Source organism: Oncorhynchus mykiss, chromosome 11 (genome assembly GCF_057628025.1).
Source record: "Oncorhynchus mykiss isolate SJ-2025 chromosome 11, ASM5762802v1, whole genome shotgun sequence".
Taxonomy (NCBI): Eukaryota; Metazoa; Chordata; class Actinopteri; order Salmoniformes; family Salmonidae; genus Oncorhynchus; species Oncorhynchus mykiss.
In genome coordinates, this window is record NC_143032.1 from 72,037,408 (window position 1) to 72,052,801 (window position 15,394).

Below are 15,394 nucleotides of genomic sequence, written 5' to 3' on the forward strand. Positions count from 1 at the left end.
ATATTACTGTGCTTTGAGTTTAAATATATTACTGTGCTTTGAGTTTAAATATATTACTGTGCTTTGAGTTTAAATATATTACTGTGCTTTGAGTTTAAATATATTACTGTGCTTTGAGTTTAAATATATTACTGTGCTTTGAGTTTAAATATATTACTGTGCTTTGAGTTTAAATATATTACTGTGCTTTGAGTTTAAATATATTACTGTGCTTTGAGTTTAAATATATCACTGTGCTTTGAGTTTAAATATATTACTGTGCTTTGAGTTTAAATATATTACTGTGCTTTGAGTTTAAATATATTACTGTGCTTTGAGTTTAAATATATTACTGTGCTTTGAGTTTAAATATATTACTGTGCTTTGAGTTTAAATATATTACTGTGCTTTGAGTTTAAATATATTACTGTGCTTTGAGTTTAAATATATTACTGTGCTTTGAGTTTAAATATATTACTGTGCTTTGAGTGTTGCAAGTGCCAGTGGGGAGTGCATGGAATCACAGCAATTCTGCCCAAAAGTAATATTTTGAAATAGAGCTCAGGGGGTCATTTTAATCAGTTGTTCGGCAAGTGTAGGTGATTTGGAAACTGCAGAATGTGTTTAGAAGTGTTTAATTTTAAGTTTAGGCATTAACTCTGAAATCTTAAGGTTAGGCATTAACTCTGAATGGTTAAGGTAAGAGTTAAGGTTTGGGATAGGCTTAAAACAAAAATATAAAAAACAACATTTTATCGCTGCATTCAAACTTGCAACCCTTGGAATCAGATGGTTACAATCCATGGCTGTGACAGCACCATTCTCTCAGTAGTTGGGTGAGTGAGAGAATGTATCCAGTTGAGCCGAACAAGTAAGACCACACTGCCGTCTCATCCATGTCAATGATGTTGCTCACCTTTATCTTATTTTGCACAATCTTTACGGTACTCACTGAAGTTCACTCTAAAACAATTCATTTAGACCCGGCATTTATTTGAAACAGGCATTTATTTGCTGAAATGCCCGGCTATGAAAAGGGACATTACAACCCCTCACATACCTGCTGCACACCTGTCAAATGAGTTTTGGCGGCTGTACAGGAGGCTTTTCAAAAGAAAACGTATTACAACATTCATTAGAACATTCAACACATTACAACATTCATGACTCAGAGTCTAAATAAAACTGCACACCTTCAATCACACCTTGGTTATTTATTTCACTGCTTTCCTCCAAAGTAGCAATAAATTAGGGAGTTGTCCAAGAGCCAGTTCCTCTGGGAAACAGAAAGAGACCCTCAACAAACATAGAGGGAGGGATTTTTCCAAATACTTGCTTACTTGAAAAAGTAACTAAATAACGGATTACTTAAAGTGAAAAACGAATGTGTTAGGTTCCTCTTAACCACAACAAAGTAATCTGAGTAATCTAACGTGTTACTTTTTAAGGCATTACCCCCAACAATGGCGATCAAGGAGTACAAGAGGGGATTAAACACACATCCTTGTGGGGCCCTGTGTTGAGAGTCAGTGTGGCAGAGGTGATGTTGTCTACCCTTACCACCTGGTGTAGGCCTTTCAGAAAGTACAGAAGTTTCCTCTTCCCTCTGCTTGTGTATGTGTGCACTGTGGGAGGACTGATGTTCTTTGGCAGAGAATCTCCTCTGCTCTTCACAGTGACTGGGCTCACAGTCCCTCCTCACATGAGTCCAGGGGTATATGTATGGGGGGTTAATTTAATAACACTATTTTAGGGTTCATTTATCAATACATTGTGAATGAATGAACTGTTTATGACTTATGTGACATGAATGCAATTCAACCCTTCGCCACCACCCGTGCTCTTATTACAGCCTTATAAGCCCTGTAGGTCTACTGCACTGGCATGGATATATTGAGTGTAATGATTAAATGTATCCACTAGATGAAGCTCTTTCTCTTTTCCGCTCATGACTGTAGCTGGCACAGCAGCAAACAAATGTGCACTGTGGATTAATATCATTTAAAAGGCATGGAATCGTCTGGTCTCACTGCAATGCATTGTAATAGCATTTTACATACTTAGGCAGAACTTCAGGGAAAATTGAGAAATTCAACAATAATGAGACACCAATTTTGGAATTTGGAAGAATATGGACCAGTGGATCAGTGGGATTCAATGCATTAGGAAATCAGCACACAAGCCAACAATAGATTTTTCTCAACAATTTTAATGTGACGTTACTTTTTTTTATATAAAGTTAAAAAAGCCCAGCAGTGTAGAAAATAAAGCTAGAATTCCTCATTGAACCAATAACAAAGCGGTCACCCCTCCTCTGTTTTGGTATGAGGCCGATAGATGGGCCTGGAGAAATGTAACCACTCTCAATTTGATATACAGAGCTATGGATGGAAGGACAGACCATTCACGATATAATAATTATAGTTTTACCCATGTTTTAAAGCTATACAGTGTTTGTTTACATTTCCATTGTTTACAAACATTGGAGTAAAACAAGCTTATATATTTATAAGTTATATTCTTCAAGAATCAATAGGTATATATAATTAATTTATAAGTCCTAAAATAGATACAGCAACTAAGAATTCTAGCTTTAAAGCTTTGGTAGGGCCGTCCATCTAGTCTGTTACAATATAAGGGTTACCAGATGGGCCCGAATCCTTCCATTAAAGGGCCCATAATAGTTTAAAAGTGGCTTCCTCAATTTCTAGTGATTTTGAAAATGCAAGTTGGGTTAAAGCAATGGTGGATGTGTTTTGGGAATTTGCTTTTACTAGTTCTTTCACACCAGTGTAGCTGACAAGGTGATAAAGAGAGAGGATATGAGGGTGAGGGGTCTCCCAGCTACAGTATGGTTGGTGAGGAGCCAAGGATGTTGGAACTGAGAGGGGTTGATTCCTCTGACAATCTGTATGTAAACTGATCTCAAGGTGTGTACTGTGTACACTGCTATGCTATTGTGTGTGTCTGTGTGTGTGGTGTGTGTGTATGTGAGATCACTTCTTCTGCCGGCGGAAGAGATTCTTGACGCTCTCCGCCATAGGTTCGTTCATCATGTTCATTGGCTGGTTCTTCAGGGCAGCCTCCCGCATACTTTTGTAAATATACTCATTCTCTCTAAACATCCTCAGCTCCATTTCTGTCTGCATACGCATAGCCTAGGGAGAGGGGGAGGGATCAGGTCGTCAAGGTGACTTTAATCTTGGAGATCGTTCCCTGTGTGTGTGCATTTCTGTGTGAGAATGCATGTGTGTGTGTGCATGTCTCATGTCTTACCTCAAGGTCTTTGGTGATTGGATGTGTGGGTCCGTGTGTTCTCTGCAGGATGGCATAGGCTTTACAGATCATGCCGTGTCCCACCTCTATCTTCCCTGCCTGCCAGTGGGTCACTCCTGCCCTCATGGTTGCCATCCCCAGGTGGGCGTTGCATGGATGGTATAGCTTGCTGTCAAAATGTGATACAGTGATACATTTAATTACACCGTTTTTTTCTAAACTCTGTTAATTAAGAGGTTTCTTATGGTCAATTGTACTTACTTGTATCCGTCCACCATTTTGCGTGCATAGTCAGCGGCCTCGTCAATAAACTGCAGGTAGGCTAACACCTCGCTGGCTGTGCTCCACATCCTTAGCTGGTAGATGTGTGTATCAGCCAACACTGGCTCCTGTTTCTCCATACACTCCCTGCATATCTTAATAACCTGGGAGGAGAGAGGAGGAGAGCGGGAGGTTTGATTTAGGCTTGGAATCCAGTGTGTGTGTGTGTGTGTGTGTGTGTGTGTGTGTGTGTGTGTGTGTGTGTGTGTGTGTGTGTGTTTATGTTGTACCTCATGGTAGTTCCCCTCCATGCGAGCCTTATCCATCTTCTGCAGCATCTGCAGACTGTACTCTGTTACCTCCTTCACCTGCTCCTCAGGTACCTACAGGACAAGAGAGGACAGGAGAGGACAGGTGAGGTCAGGAGATAAAATGACAGGAGTGGAGAGAAGAGGAGAGAAAAGGACAGGAGATGAGAGAATAGGACAGTAGAGGTCAGGAGAGGAGCCCTGGTTTAGAGAAAAATATTATTCTTCTGCTCTGCTCCCACCTACCCCAGACAACACACACCCTGGGGTGGCAGAGTAGCCTAGTGGTTAGAGCGTTGAACTAGTTACCGGAAGGTTGCAAGTTCAAACTCCCGAGCTGACAAGGTACAAATCTGTCGTTCTGCCCCTGAACAGGCAGTTAACCCACTGTTCCTAGGTCGTCTTTGAAATTAAGATGTTAGTAACTGACTTGTCTGGTTAAATAAAGGAAAGAGAAAAAATAAAACACACACATTGGAAGGAGCACAGTCAGCCACAGTGCAGTGTTCCTGGAGCTTGTCTAAGTGCCTTGCTCAAATCACATTTTATTGGCCTGATACACATATTTACTAGATTATATTGTGGATGTAGTGAAATGCTTGTGTGTTTAGCTCCAACAGTGCAGTAATATCTAGCCATACACAACAATCCACACAAATTTAAAAAGTAAAATAATGGAATTAAGAATGTCCAATGACTACGGAGTAAAGATATACAGTACCAGTCAAAAGGTTGGACACACCTGCTCATTCATGGGTTTTTCTTTATTTTTCCTGTTTTCTACATTGTAGAATAATAGAAAAGACATCAAAACTATGAAATAACACATATGGAATAATGTAGTAACCAAAAAAGTGTTAAATAGATCAAAACATATTTAAAATTTGACATTCTTGAAAGTAGCCACCCTTTGCCTTGACCACAGCTTTGCACTCTCTTGGCATTCTCTCAACCAGCCTCATGAGGTAGTCACCTGGAATGCATTTCAATTAACAGGTGTGCCTTGTTAAAAGTTAATTTGTGGAATTTCTTTCCTTCTGAAAACTTCTCCAGGATCAGTGGGCCCCTGGCGGGACAGTTGAGCTAACATAGGCTAATGCGATTAGCATGAGGTTGTAAGAACATTTCCCAGGACATAGACATATCTGATATTGTCAGAAAGCTTAAATTATTGTTAATCTAACTGCACTTTCAAATTTACAGTAGCTATTACAGTGAAATAATACCAAGCTGTTGTTTTAGGAGAGTGCACAGTTTTGAACATGAAAAGTGTTGGGCACATTTGGGCGGTCTAGATACAACATTTTGAAAAGAAATGAAATGGTTCGTTGGATCAGTCTAAAATCTATATTGCACCTTGGCTGGAATAATACATTATGGCCTTTCTCTTGAATTTCAAAGATGATGGTAGAAAAAAAATACAATAAAACATTTTTTTTTCTTTGTATTATCTTTTACCAGATCTATTGTGTTATGTTATCTTACATTCCTTTCACATTTACACAGACTTCAAAATGTTCCCTTTCAAATGGTACCAAGAAAATGCATATCCTTGCTTCAGGGCCTGAGCTACAGGCAGTTAGATTTGGGTATGTAATTTTAGGCAACAATTTAGACAACAAAAAAAGGGACCGATTCTTAAGAGTTTGAGCCATTAATTTGTGTTGTAACAAGGTAGGGGTGGTATACAGAAGATAGCCTTATTTGGTAAAAGACCAAGTCCATATTATGGAAAGAACAGCTCAAATAAGCAAAGAGAAACAATAGTCGATCGTTACTTTAAGACATGAAGGTCAGTCAATCCGTCAAATTTCAAGAACTTTGAAAGTTTCTTCAAGTGCGGTAGCAAAAACCATCAAGCGCTGTGATGAAACTGGCTCTCATGAGGACCACCACAGGAAATGAAGACACAGAGTTACCTCTTCTGCAGAGGATAAGTTCATTAGAGTTAACTGCACCTCAGATTGGAGCCCAAATAAAGTTCAAATGTTTTATTTATTTTTATTTTACCTTTATTTAACCAGGTAGGCAAGTTGAGAACAAGTTCTCATTTACAATTGCGACCTGGCCAAGATAAAGCAAAGCAGTTCGACAGATACAACAACACAGAGTTACACATGGAGTAAAACAAACATACAGTCAATAATAAAGTATAAACAAGTCTATATACAATGTGAGCAAATGAGGTGAGAAGGGAGGTAAAGGCAAAAAAGGCCTTGGTGGCAAGGTAAATACAATATAGCAAGTAAAACACTGGAATGGTAGTTTTGCAATGGAAGAATGTGCAAAGTAGAAATAAAAATAATGGGGTGCAAAGGAGCAAAATAAATAAATTAATTAAATACAGTTGGGAAAGAGGTAGTTGATAGGGCTAAATTATAGGTGGGCTATGTACAGGTGCAGTAATCTGTGAGCTGCTCTGACAGTTGGTGCTTAAAGCTAGTGAGGGAGATAAGTGTTTCCAGTTTCAGAGATTTTTGTAGTTCGTTCCAGTCATTGGCAGCAGAGAACTGGAAAGAGAGGCGGCCAAAGAAAGAATTGGTTTTGGGGGTGACTAGAGAGATATACCTGCTGGAGCGTGTGCTACAGGTGGGAGATGCTATGGTGACCAGTGAGCTGAGATAAGGGGGGACTTTACCTAGCAGGGTCTTGTAGATGACATTGAGCCAGTGGGTTTGGCGACGAGTATGAAGCGAGGGCCAGCCAACGAGAGCGTACAGGTCGCAATGGTGGGTATTATATGGGGCTTTGGTGACAAAACGGATTGCACTGTGATAGACTGCATCCAATTTGTTGAGTAGGGTATTGGAGGCTATTTTGTAAATTACATCTCCAAAGTCGAGGATTGGTAGGATGGTCAGTTTTACAAGGGTATGTTTGGCAGCATGAGTGAAGGATGCTTTGTTGCGAAATAGGAAGCCAATTCTAGATTTAACTTTGGATTGGAGATGTTTGATATGGGTCTGGAAGGAGAGTTTACAGTCTAACCAGACACCTAAGTATTTGTAGTTGTCCACGTATTCTAAGTCAGAGCCGTCCAGAGTAGTGATGTTGGACAGGCGGGTAGGTGCAGGTAGCGATCGGTTGAAGAGCATGCATTTAGTTTTACTTGTATTTAAGAGCAATTGGAGGCCACGGAAGGAGAGTTGTATGGCATATATATAACAGACACATCTCAACATCAACTGTTCAGAGAAGACTATCAAGCCTTCATGGTCTGATTGCTGCAAAGAAACCCATACTAAAGGACACCAATAATAAGAAGAGACTTGCTAAGGCCAAGAGACACGAGCAATAGACATTAGACCTGTGGAAATCTGTCCTTTGGTGTCATGAGTCCAAATTTTAAATTTTTGATTGCAACCACCTTGTCTTTGTGAAATGCAGAGTAGGTGAACGAATGATCTCTGCATGTGTGGTTCCCACCGTGAAGCATGGAGGAGGAGGTGTGATGTGTGGGGGTGCAATGTTGAAATACTCTACTCAACAAATTGGATGCAGTCTACCACAGTGCCATCCGTTTTGTCACCAAAGTCACATACACTACCCACCATTGCAACCTGTACGCTCTCGTTGGTTGGCCCTCACTTCATACTCATCACTAAACCCACTGGCTGTAGGTTATCTACAAGTCTCTGCTAGGTAAAGCCCCGCCTTATCTCAGCTCACTGGTCACCATAGCAGCACCCACTCGTAGCACGCGCTCCAGCAGGTATATCTCACTGGTCACCCCCAAAGCCAATTCCTCCTTTGGTTGTCTTTCCTTCCAGTTCTCTGCTGCCGATGACTGGATCAAACTGCAAAAATCTCTGAAGCTGGAGACTCATATCTCCCTCACTAGCTTTAAGCACCAGCTGTCAGAGCAACTCACAGATCACTGCACCTGTACATAGCCCATCTGTAACCAGCCCATCTATCTACCTACCTCATCCCCATACAGTATTTATTTATTTATCCTGCTCCTTTGCACCCCAGTATCTCTACTTGCACATTTATCTTCTGCACATCTACCATTCCAGTGTTTACTTGCTATATTGTAATTACTTCACCACCATGACCTATTTATTGCCTTAACTCCCTTATCTTACCTCATTTGCACACACTGTATATAGACTTTTTGTTTTCTTTTGTTCTACTGTTATTGACGGTATGTTTTGTTTATACCATGTGTAACTCTGTGTTGTTGTTTGTGTCGAATTGCTATGCTTTATCTTGGCCAGGTCGGAGTTGCAAATTAGAACTTGATCTCAACTAGCCTACCTGGTTAAATAAAGGTGAAATATTATTTTATTTATTTTTTTGCTGGTGACGCTGTCAGGGATTTATTTAGAATTCAAGGCACACTTAACCAGCATGGCTACTACAGCATTCTGCAGCGATGTGCCATCCCATCTGGTTTGCGGTTAGTGGGACTATCGTTTGTTTTTCAACAGAACAATGACTCAACACACCTCCAGGCTGTGTAAGGGCTATTTGACTAAGAAGGAGAGTGATGGATTGCTGCAACAGATAACCTTGCCTCCACAATCACCTGACCTCAACCCAATTGAGATGGCTTGGGAGGAGTTGGACTGCAGAGTGAAGGAAAAGCAGCCACACGTGCTCAGCACATGGAAAAGCATTCCTCATGAAGCTGGTTGAGAGAATGCTATAAGTGTTTAAAGCTGTCATCTAGGCAAAGGGTGGCTACTTTCAAGAATCTCAAATATAAAATATATTTTGATTTGTTTAACACTTTTTTGGTTACTACATAATTCCATGTGTGTTATTTCATAGTTTTGATGCCTTTGCTATTACTCTGCAATGTTGAAAATAGTAAAATGAAGAAAAAATCTTGAATGAGTAGGTGTTTCCAAGCTTCTGTACTATATATACACACAAATGGACCACAGAGTGAAGGAAAAGCAGCCAACAGGTGCTCAGCACATGGAAAAGCATTCTTCATGAAGCTGATTGAGAGAATGCCAAGAGTGTACAAAGCTGTCATCAAGGCAAAGGGTGGCTACTTTCAGGAATCTCAAATATAAAATATTTTTTAAATTGTTTAACACTTTTTTGGTTACTACATAATTCCATATGTGTTATTTCATAGTTTTGATGTCTTCACTACTACTCTACATTGTATAAAACAGTAAAAAAATAAAAAATAAAGAAAAACCCTTGAATGAGTAGATGTACTAAAACTTTTGACTGGTAGTGTATGTATGCTGGAATACATGTAGGGGTAGTATATAACGTGTCACTAGACATGTCTCACATGTGAATCTGGTCTTGTCAAAATTACACACTGATTGACACCGATGACAACATGTTATTATCACATGACAATGCATTGTGCCTTGTTACCAATGTCACCGTTGCAGATGCTCAATAATGTTCTCTGTTTTCATAATGATGCCATCTGTGTACATGCTGACTGACAAAAGCCCTAGGAACAGAATTTAAATTATATAGTCCCAGTACTCTAATGTTAGGGTATTGCTTTTATGAGCGTAGTCGTCGAGGGCAGCTGTCTTGGCTGGCTTTTGTCCTGAGTCTGACCTCTCAAGCAGTGACTCATCTAGACTCATGGCCTATTAGCAACTTTAAAGTGGTTTGATTTTATGTTACAGCAAGCAGTGATTTAGCCTACAGCAAGTCAACACATTCCCACAAGGCCTAGTATAGGATATGATGTTCATAAATCGTAAGCAACACAAGGTTCAGTTCTTTTTACTTTAAACAATAATCAGTCCTAGGACCCATCATTTGATCCTATCATAATAAGTCATGATCTGAACCCAGTGGGATATTTGTTGGTCAAATTTAAATGACATACATGGGTGGATTTCACATTCACATGCCCCTACCTTGACCCCGTCCACCTCCTTGCCTCCCATCTTGAGGTCGTCTTTGATGTGACCTTTACAGTGTTCACAGGTGCAGTCAAAGAAGTAATGCATTTTCAGCTGTCTCTGTCTGTCCTCAGTCACGTTCAGGAAATCCACGTAGGACACTGTCACCTCCTCACCCGGCTCGATCTTGCCCAGGGCACGCAACTCAATCCTGGGGTGAGGAGAGGGGCAGTGAGGGGGTTATGTGGGGTGCTCCGGAGGCAAAGGGCAGGGTGCATCTCAATAGTCTAAAATGGAATTCTGAGATGAACCCATAGCTACAATGCACAGATCACCTGAATGGGTCTTAGGCAACATTTGGTTACATTACACAGATCTTTTCATCAATATTTCCAAACACCAGCATAGAATTTGCTACTATCTACTATCACTCACACGGCACTCTGTACAAGACAGACAAGGAGACAGAGGGAGATAGACAGAGAGAAAGGGAGACAGAGAGAAGGAGAGACAGAGGGTGACAGAGGCAGACAGGAGGAGACAGGGTGACAGAGCTGGACAGAGGGATACAGAGATAGACAGACAGAGGGAAACCCAAACACAATGTTCAGAGAAGTGCCAACAGCACAAATGGTGAAGGAAGACATGATGACAGGTGGACATTCCTTATGTTTGCTGAGCTTGGCTTGCAAACAGGTGGTGCTAGTGACTTGCAGGACTGAAGTGGTGGAAAGGGGGAGGGCAGAGCCATATATATCTAAAGATATGGCTCTGGGAGAGGTAGGTGGAGTTGTAACAGAATTAGTAAGTTAACAAGTGTAGCAGATGAGGATTTGTGAAACTCACTCCTCATTTACAATGGTGCCCTGACCCCAATCTGCAATTGCTCTAAGATCAATGTTGGGGTCGCTGCGGAGGGAGCTTAGGGGGTGAATGTAGCAGTTGGGGATCTGTGAAAATCCTCCATCTGAAGTGTTTCCACTTGTGCTGCCAAATTGCTAGCTACAGTGCCTTGTGAAAGTATTCGGCCCCCTTGAACTTTGCAACCTTTTGCCACATTTCAGGCTTCAAACATAAATATATAAAACTGTGTTTTTTTGTGAAGAATCAACAACAAGTGGGACACAATCATGAAGTGGAACGACATTTATTGGATATTTCAAACCTTTTTAACAAATCAAAAACTGAAAAATTGGGCGTGCAAAATTATTCAGCCCCTTTACTTTCAGTGCAGCAAACTCTCTCCAGAAGTTCAGTGAGGATCTCTGAATGATCAAATGTTGACCTAAATGACTAATGATGATAAATACAATCCACCTGTGTGTAATCAAGTCTCCGTATAAATGCACCTGCACTGTGATAGTCTCAGAGGAGCATCATGAAGAACAAGGAACACACCAGGCAGGTCCGAGATACTGTTGTGAAGAAGTTTAAAGCCGGATTTGGATACAAAAAGATTTCCCAAGCTTTAAACATCCCAAGAGGCACTGTGCAAGCGATAATATTGAAATGGAAGGAGTATCAGACCAATGCAAATCTACCAAGACCTGGCCGTCCCTCTAAACTTTCAGCTTATACAAGGAGAAGACTGATCAGAGATGCAGCCAAGAGGCCCATGATCACTCTGGACTCTGGATGAACTGCAGAGATCTACAGCTGAGGTGGGAGACTCTGTCCATAGGACAACAATCAGTCGTATATTGCACAAATCTGGCCTTTATGGAAGAGTGGCAAGAAGAAAGCCATTTCTTAAAGATATCCATAAAAAGTGTCGGTTAAAGTTTGTCACAAGCCACCTGGGAGACACACCAAACGTGGAAGAAGGTGCTCTGGTCAGATGAAACCAAAATTTAACTTTTTGGCAACAATACAAAACGTTATGTTTGGTGTAAAAGCAACACAGCTGAACACACAATCCCCACTGTCAAACATGGTGGTGGCAGCATCATGGTTTGGGCCTGCTTTGCTTCAGCAGGGACAGGGAAGATGGTTCAAATTGATGGGAAGATGGATGGAGCCAAATACAGGACCATCCTGGAAGAAAACCTGATGGAGTCTGCAAAAGACCTGAGACTGGGACGGAGATTTGTCTTCCAACAAGGCAATGATCCAAAACATAAAGCAAAATCTACAATGGAATGGTTCAAAAATAAACATATCCAGGTGTTAGAATGGCCAAGTCAAAGTCCAGACCTGAAACCAATCGAGAATCTGTGGAAAGAACTGAAAACTGCTGTTCACAAATGCTCTCCATCCAACCTCACTGAGCTCGAGCTGTTTTGCAAGGAGGAATGGGAAAAAATGTCAGTCTCTCGATGTGCAAAACTGATAGAGACATACCCCAAGCGACTTACAGCTGTAATCGCAGCAAAAGGTGGCGCGCCCAATTTTTCAGTTTTTGATTTGTTAAAAAAGTTTGAAATATCCAATAAATGTCGTTCCACTTCATGATTGTGTCCCACTTGTTGTTGATTCTTCACAAAAAAAATACAGTTTTATATCTTTATGTTTGAAGCCTGAAATGTGGCAAAAGGTCGCAAAGTTCAAGGGGGCCGAATACTTTCGCAAGGCACTGTATTTAGCATCACGACTTGGTAAGACACTTGTGGAAGGTGGTCATGTGTTTTTGTGAGGCAGAGGTCCTGGGTTCGAGCCTCAGTATGGGTCGAATCAGGAGTGAGCAGTGTGATGTCCTTTACACAAGCAACCATTTTTGATATGGTGAAGCAACTCAACTTTAAACTTGAAGTCAGGTCTTACTGAGCCCTTCCTATGAAGAACCCTGTTTCAAGTTTATCGCTGACAGTGATGCATCATAGGAGTAATGGGTGTGAGGTTTTTATTGATGATGTTGGAGATGAGGATTTATGATGGTGAGATTTTAATTGATGATATTTAGGAAGTTGTTGGGGTTATACTATTGTACCAGAAAGACCCACCTCATCTGAGAGTGATACACAGTATTCACAGCCAACTGACTGAAAGACAAAGCAAGAAGCAGTTTACACCAAACACACACACACACACACACACACACACACACACACACACACACACACACACACACACACACACACACACACACACACACAGCTTACAACTCAGTCAACCTCAATGCTCATGGTGTCCCTATTGTTATTGAATTACAGTACATACTTGCCATGGTTGAGGATGACAGTGCAGTTAGGCCAGCAGTCATGGTTGACCAGACACAGGTTAGGGAACAGACCCACTCCCACAGCATTTAGACCTCTCTGGTCACTCACTGTGAAGCCATTACAGTTGATCTACAGATGGATGGAGAGGAACAGATGGACAGATGAAAAAAGGAAAGTGATAGAATAAGAAGAAACAGGAAGAGAAACAGGTAGAAATGGAGAGAAGAAAGAGAAGAGGGAAGAACCTACCACTCCAAAGATGTGCGAGATGTCGTCTACACGGTGTTGCTTGCTGTTGCGTGGCCAGTAGTCCAAGAAGTTGTGGATGTCCACCTTCAGCTCCTTCAGATCATCCTCTGGCATGTCACTGATGTGGTTCTCCAGATCGTCCAATGAGGTCATCTGCATGTCTGACATGACACCGCCCTCTTTATCGAGGCGCCACATGATGCGGGCGGCCAAACTGACAGGGACACGGAACATGAGTTGTTAGGTCAAACCTTAATGCTCATCCATAACATGATAATGACTCAATTGACAGTAAACTATTCAACATTGCACACTTTCTATCCCCCTGCATCCCCCATCTCTCGCTCCCCTCGCTCCCCATTCACCCCCCTAAGTCTTTGGCTCCTCCTCCTCTATTCCCCCTAACCTCACCTCGCCCACGGCCCACAAGTACCACCCACACACACAATCCCTCCTCACCGGATGTTCTCATTGGGTGCCTTGCCGAAGTTGTCCCCGATGGCCCCAAAAGCCTTGATGGCTCCACACTCCAGCTTGTGTTCCTTCCAGCCAGCGCTCTGGCATGTCTTGTCACAGTACTGGGCAAACTTACACTGGCCACAGCGCTGCAGCTTGTCCTGTCTGCGGAAACAGCTGTGGCAGATCTTGTCTGCAAGACTAGTATGAGAGAGGAGAGAGAGACAGGGACAGAGAGAGAGACAGAGAGAGAAGAAAGAGAGAGACAGACGAGAGAGTGAGGGGAGTATGAAGGATGTGAATGGAAGAGAGGGATATATAGAGTTTTAGAGTTTCTATAGCCCTACTGCAGGCCACACAAGGTTTAACCAACTCAGTGGCCTTGTGGTCCTATACAGGGGGTGTACTTGTACAACAGAGAAGGCTGTTGAGAGGAGCTATATTAGGAAACACTCATTGTAATGGTTGGAATGGAATAAATGGAACGATATCAAACACATCAAACATATGGAAACCACGTTTGACTCCGTTCCATTAATTCCATTTCAGGCATTACAATGAGCCCGTCCTCCTATTGCTCCTCCCACTAGCCTCTTCTGTTGTACGCACTACAGAAATAGGAGATTTGAGCCTTCTGGCTCCAGCAAAGTTTACTTGTCCAATGCTTACTTATTTACATGAGATTGAGGCTAGTTCCATGATCCACAGCAGGGGAAGAAGGATGGGAAAGTACATCCCCACATGACTTCATGTGATGACCTTTGACCCCATGTATCTGTCCCCTGCTGAGGTCATAGCACTCTGATCTTGTTGTTAACAAACTGATATGTACCTATAATATCTTGTGAAGTTTGTTGTGTCTCTCCAGATAAACAAGAAATGCTCCACCACAATAGTAAAGTGCTGTATCTTCAACTAAACGATGGCAGGCTTTAGCCTATGTGTCAGCATGCACGGGACCTGTGTGTGACCTGTCCTCATCACCATTTTACACTATGTACATGTTTTGAACTAATTATATGTGGCTGTGAATAACACATGTTAATGGTTGCAGCCCAATTCTGATCTTTTGCCCAATAATTGGCAAAAGATTTGATCAGATTGGCCAAAATACCAATAAGTGGCAAAGTTTCAGAATTGGGCTGCCTGTGTAAACGCAGCCATAAAGACATATAACACGGGATCGGAATATTGGGCTCATGTGTGGTCGCCCATGCATTAGGAGTTAGTCATGTCTCATGTGCCCAGCCAAACCCCATCCATACTGCAGCATCTTCTTACCTGTCAAAGACAACTGCAGCAAAAGGGGGTTCTGAGAAAAGAACGTCTCCGGAAAGCAGCTCCTTAGTGGCTCTAAGGCCCCTCCCCTTTCCAGGTGAGTCAAACACCTCAATGTTGTCCATGTCAGGTGTGGTGGTCCGGTCCGAGAGACAGAGAAACAGTCCGTTAGGTTAAGGAGACAGAGAGAGAGAGACTGGAAGTGAGTACTGTCTGGGTGTCCTCTACAAAGTAGATCTTTCACGTTCTTCAACAACTGCACATTCCACACCCCAATCTACTAAAATAGACTTCCACCACTTGAGCTGAACCAAGTCAGATAGAGAAGGGGGTTGGTGTGGGTTTGAAGGGTGCCACTAAATTAGTCTTGAAGGAATCCTAGACCAAAATCACTGCAATCACATTCTAGTGTCCTTAAAGCTCATCTGCCATTTTTGAGAAAGTTACCATTACTATAATGGTTTTATTGTTATTTTCCTTTGATCTGTTGAATCCCCCCCCCCCCCCCCCCCCCACACACACACACACATTGTCCTGAGTTGGTCTCTCCTGGGTCCTAAGGAGTATTTTGGTCTCTCAGTTGGGCCTGTCTGTC

The 15,394-nt window shown here is 41.9% G+C and overlaps 1 protein-coding gene across 2 annotated transcripts; it reads right to left on the bottom strand.

The window, feature by feature from the left end:
* Window positions 1-2,172: 2,172 nt before the first annotated feature.
* On the bottom strand, window positions 2,173-15,394 carry smyd1b (SET and MYND domain containing 1b). Of its 2 annotated transcripts, XM_036973799.2 has the most exons (10): window positions 14,803-15,086; window positions 13,525-13,722; window positions 13,066-13,279; window positions 12,815-12,945; window positions 12,598-12,636; window positions 9,674-9,869; window positions 3,807-3,899; window positions 3,517-3,680; window positions 3,256-3,424; window positions 2,173-3,137 (listed from the first exon to the last, which is right to left on the bottom strand). In XM_036973799.2, the coding sequence occupies exons 1-10, from the start codon at window positions 14,922-14,924 to the stop codon at window positions 2,976-2,978; spliced, it is 1,488 nt and encodes a 495-aa protein (XP_036829694.2). In that variant the 5' UTR covers window positions 14,925-15,086; the 3' UTR covers window positions 2,173-2,975. The 2 variants fall into 2 exon arrangements, with proteins under 2 accessions (XP_036829694.2, XP_036829695.1); XM_036973800.2 differs by lacking the exon at window positions 12,598-12,636 and having other exon boundaries at window positions 14,803-15,394.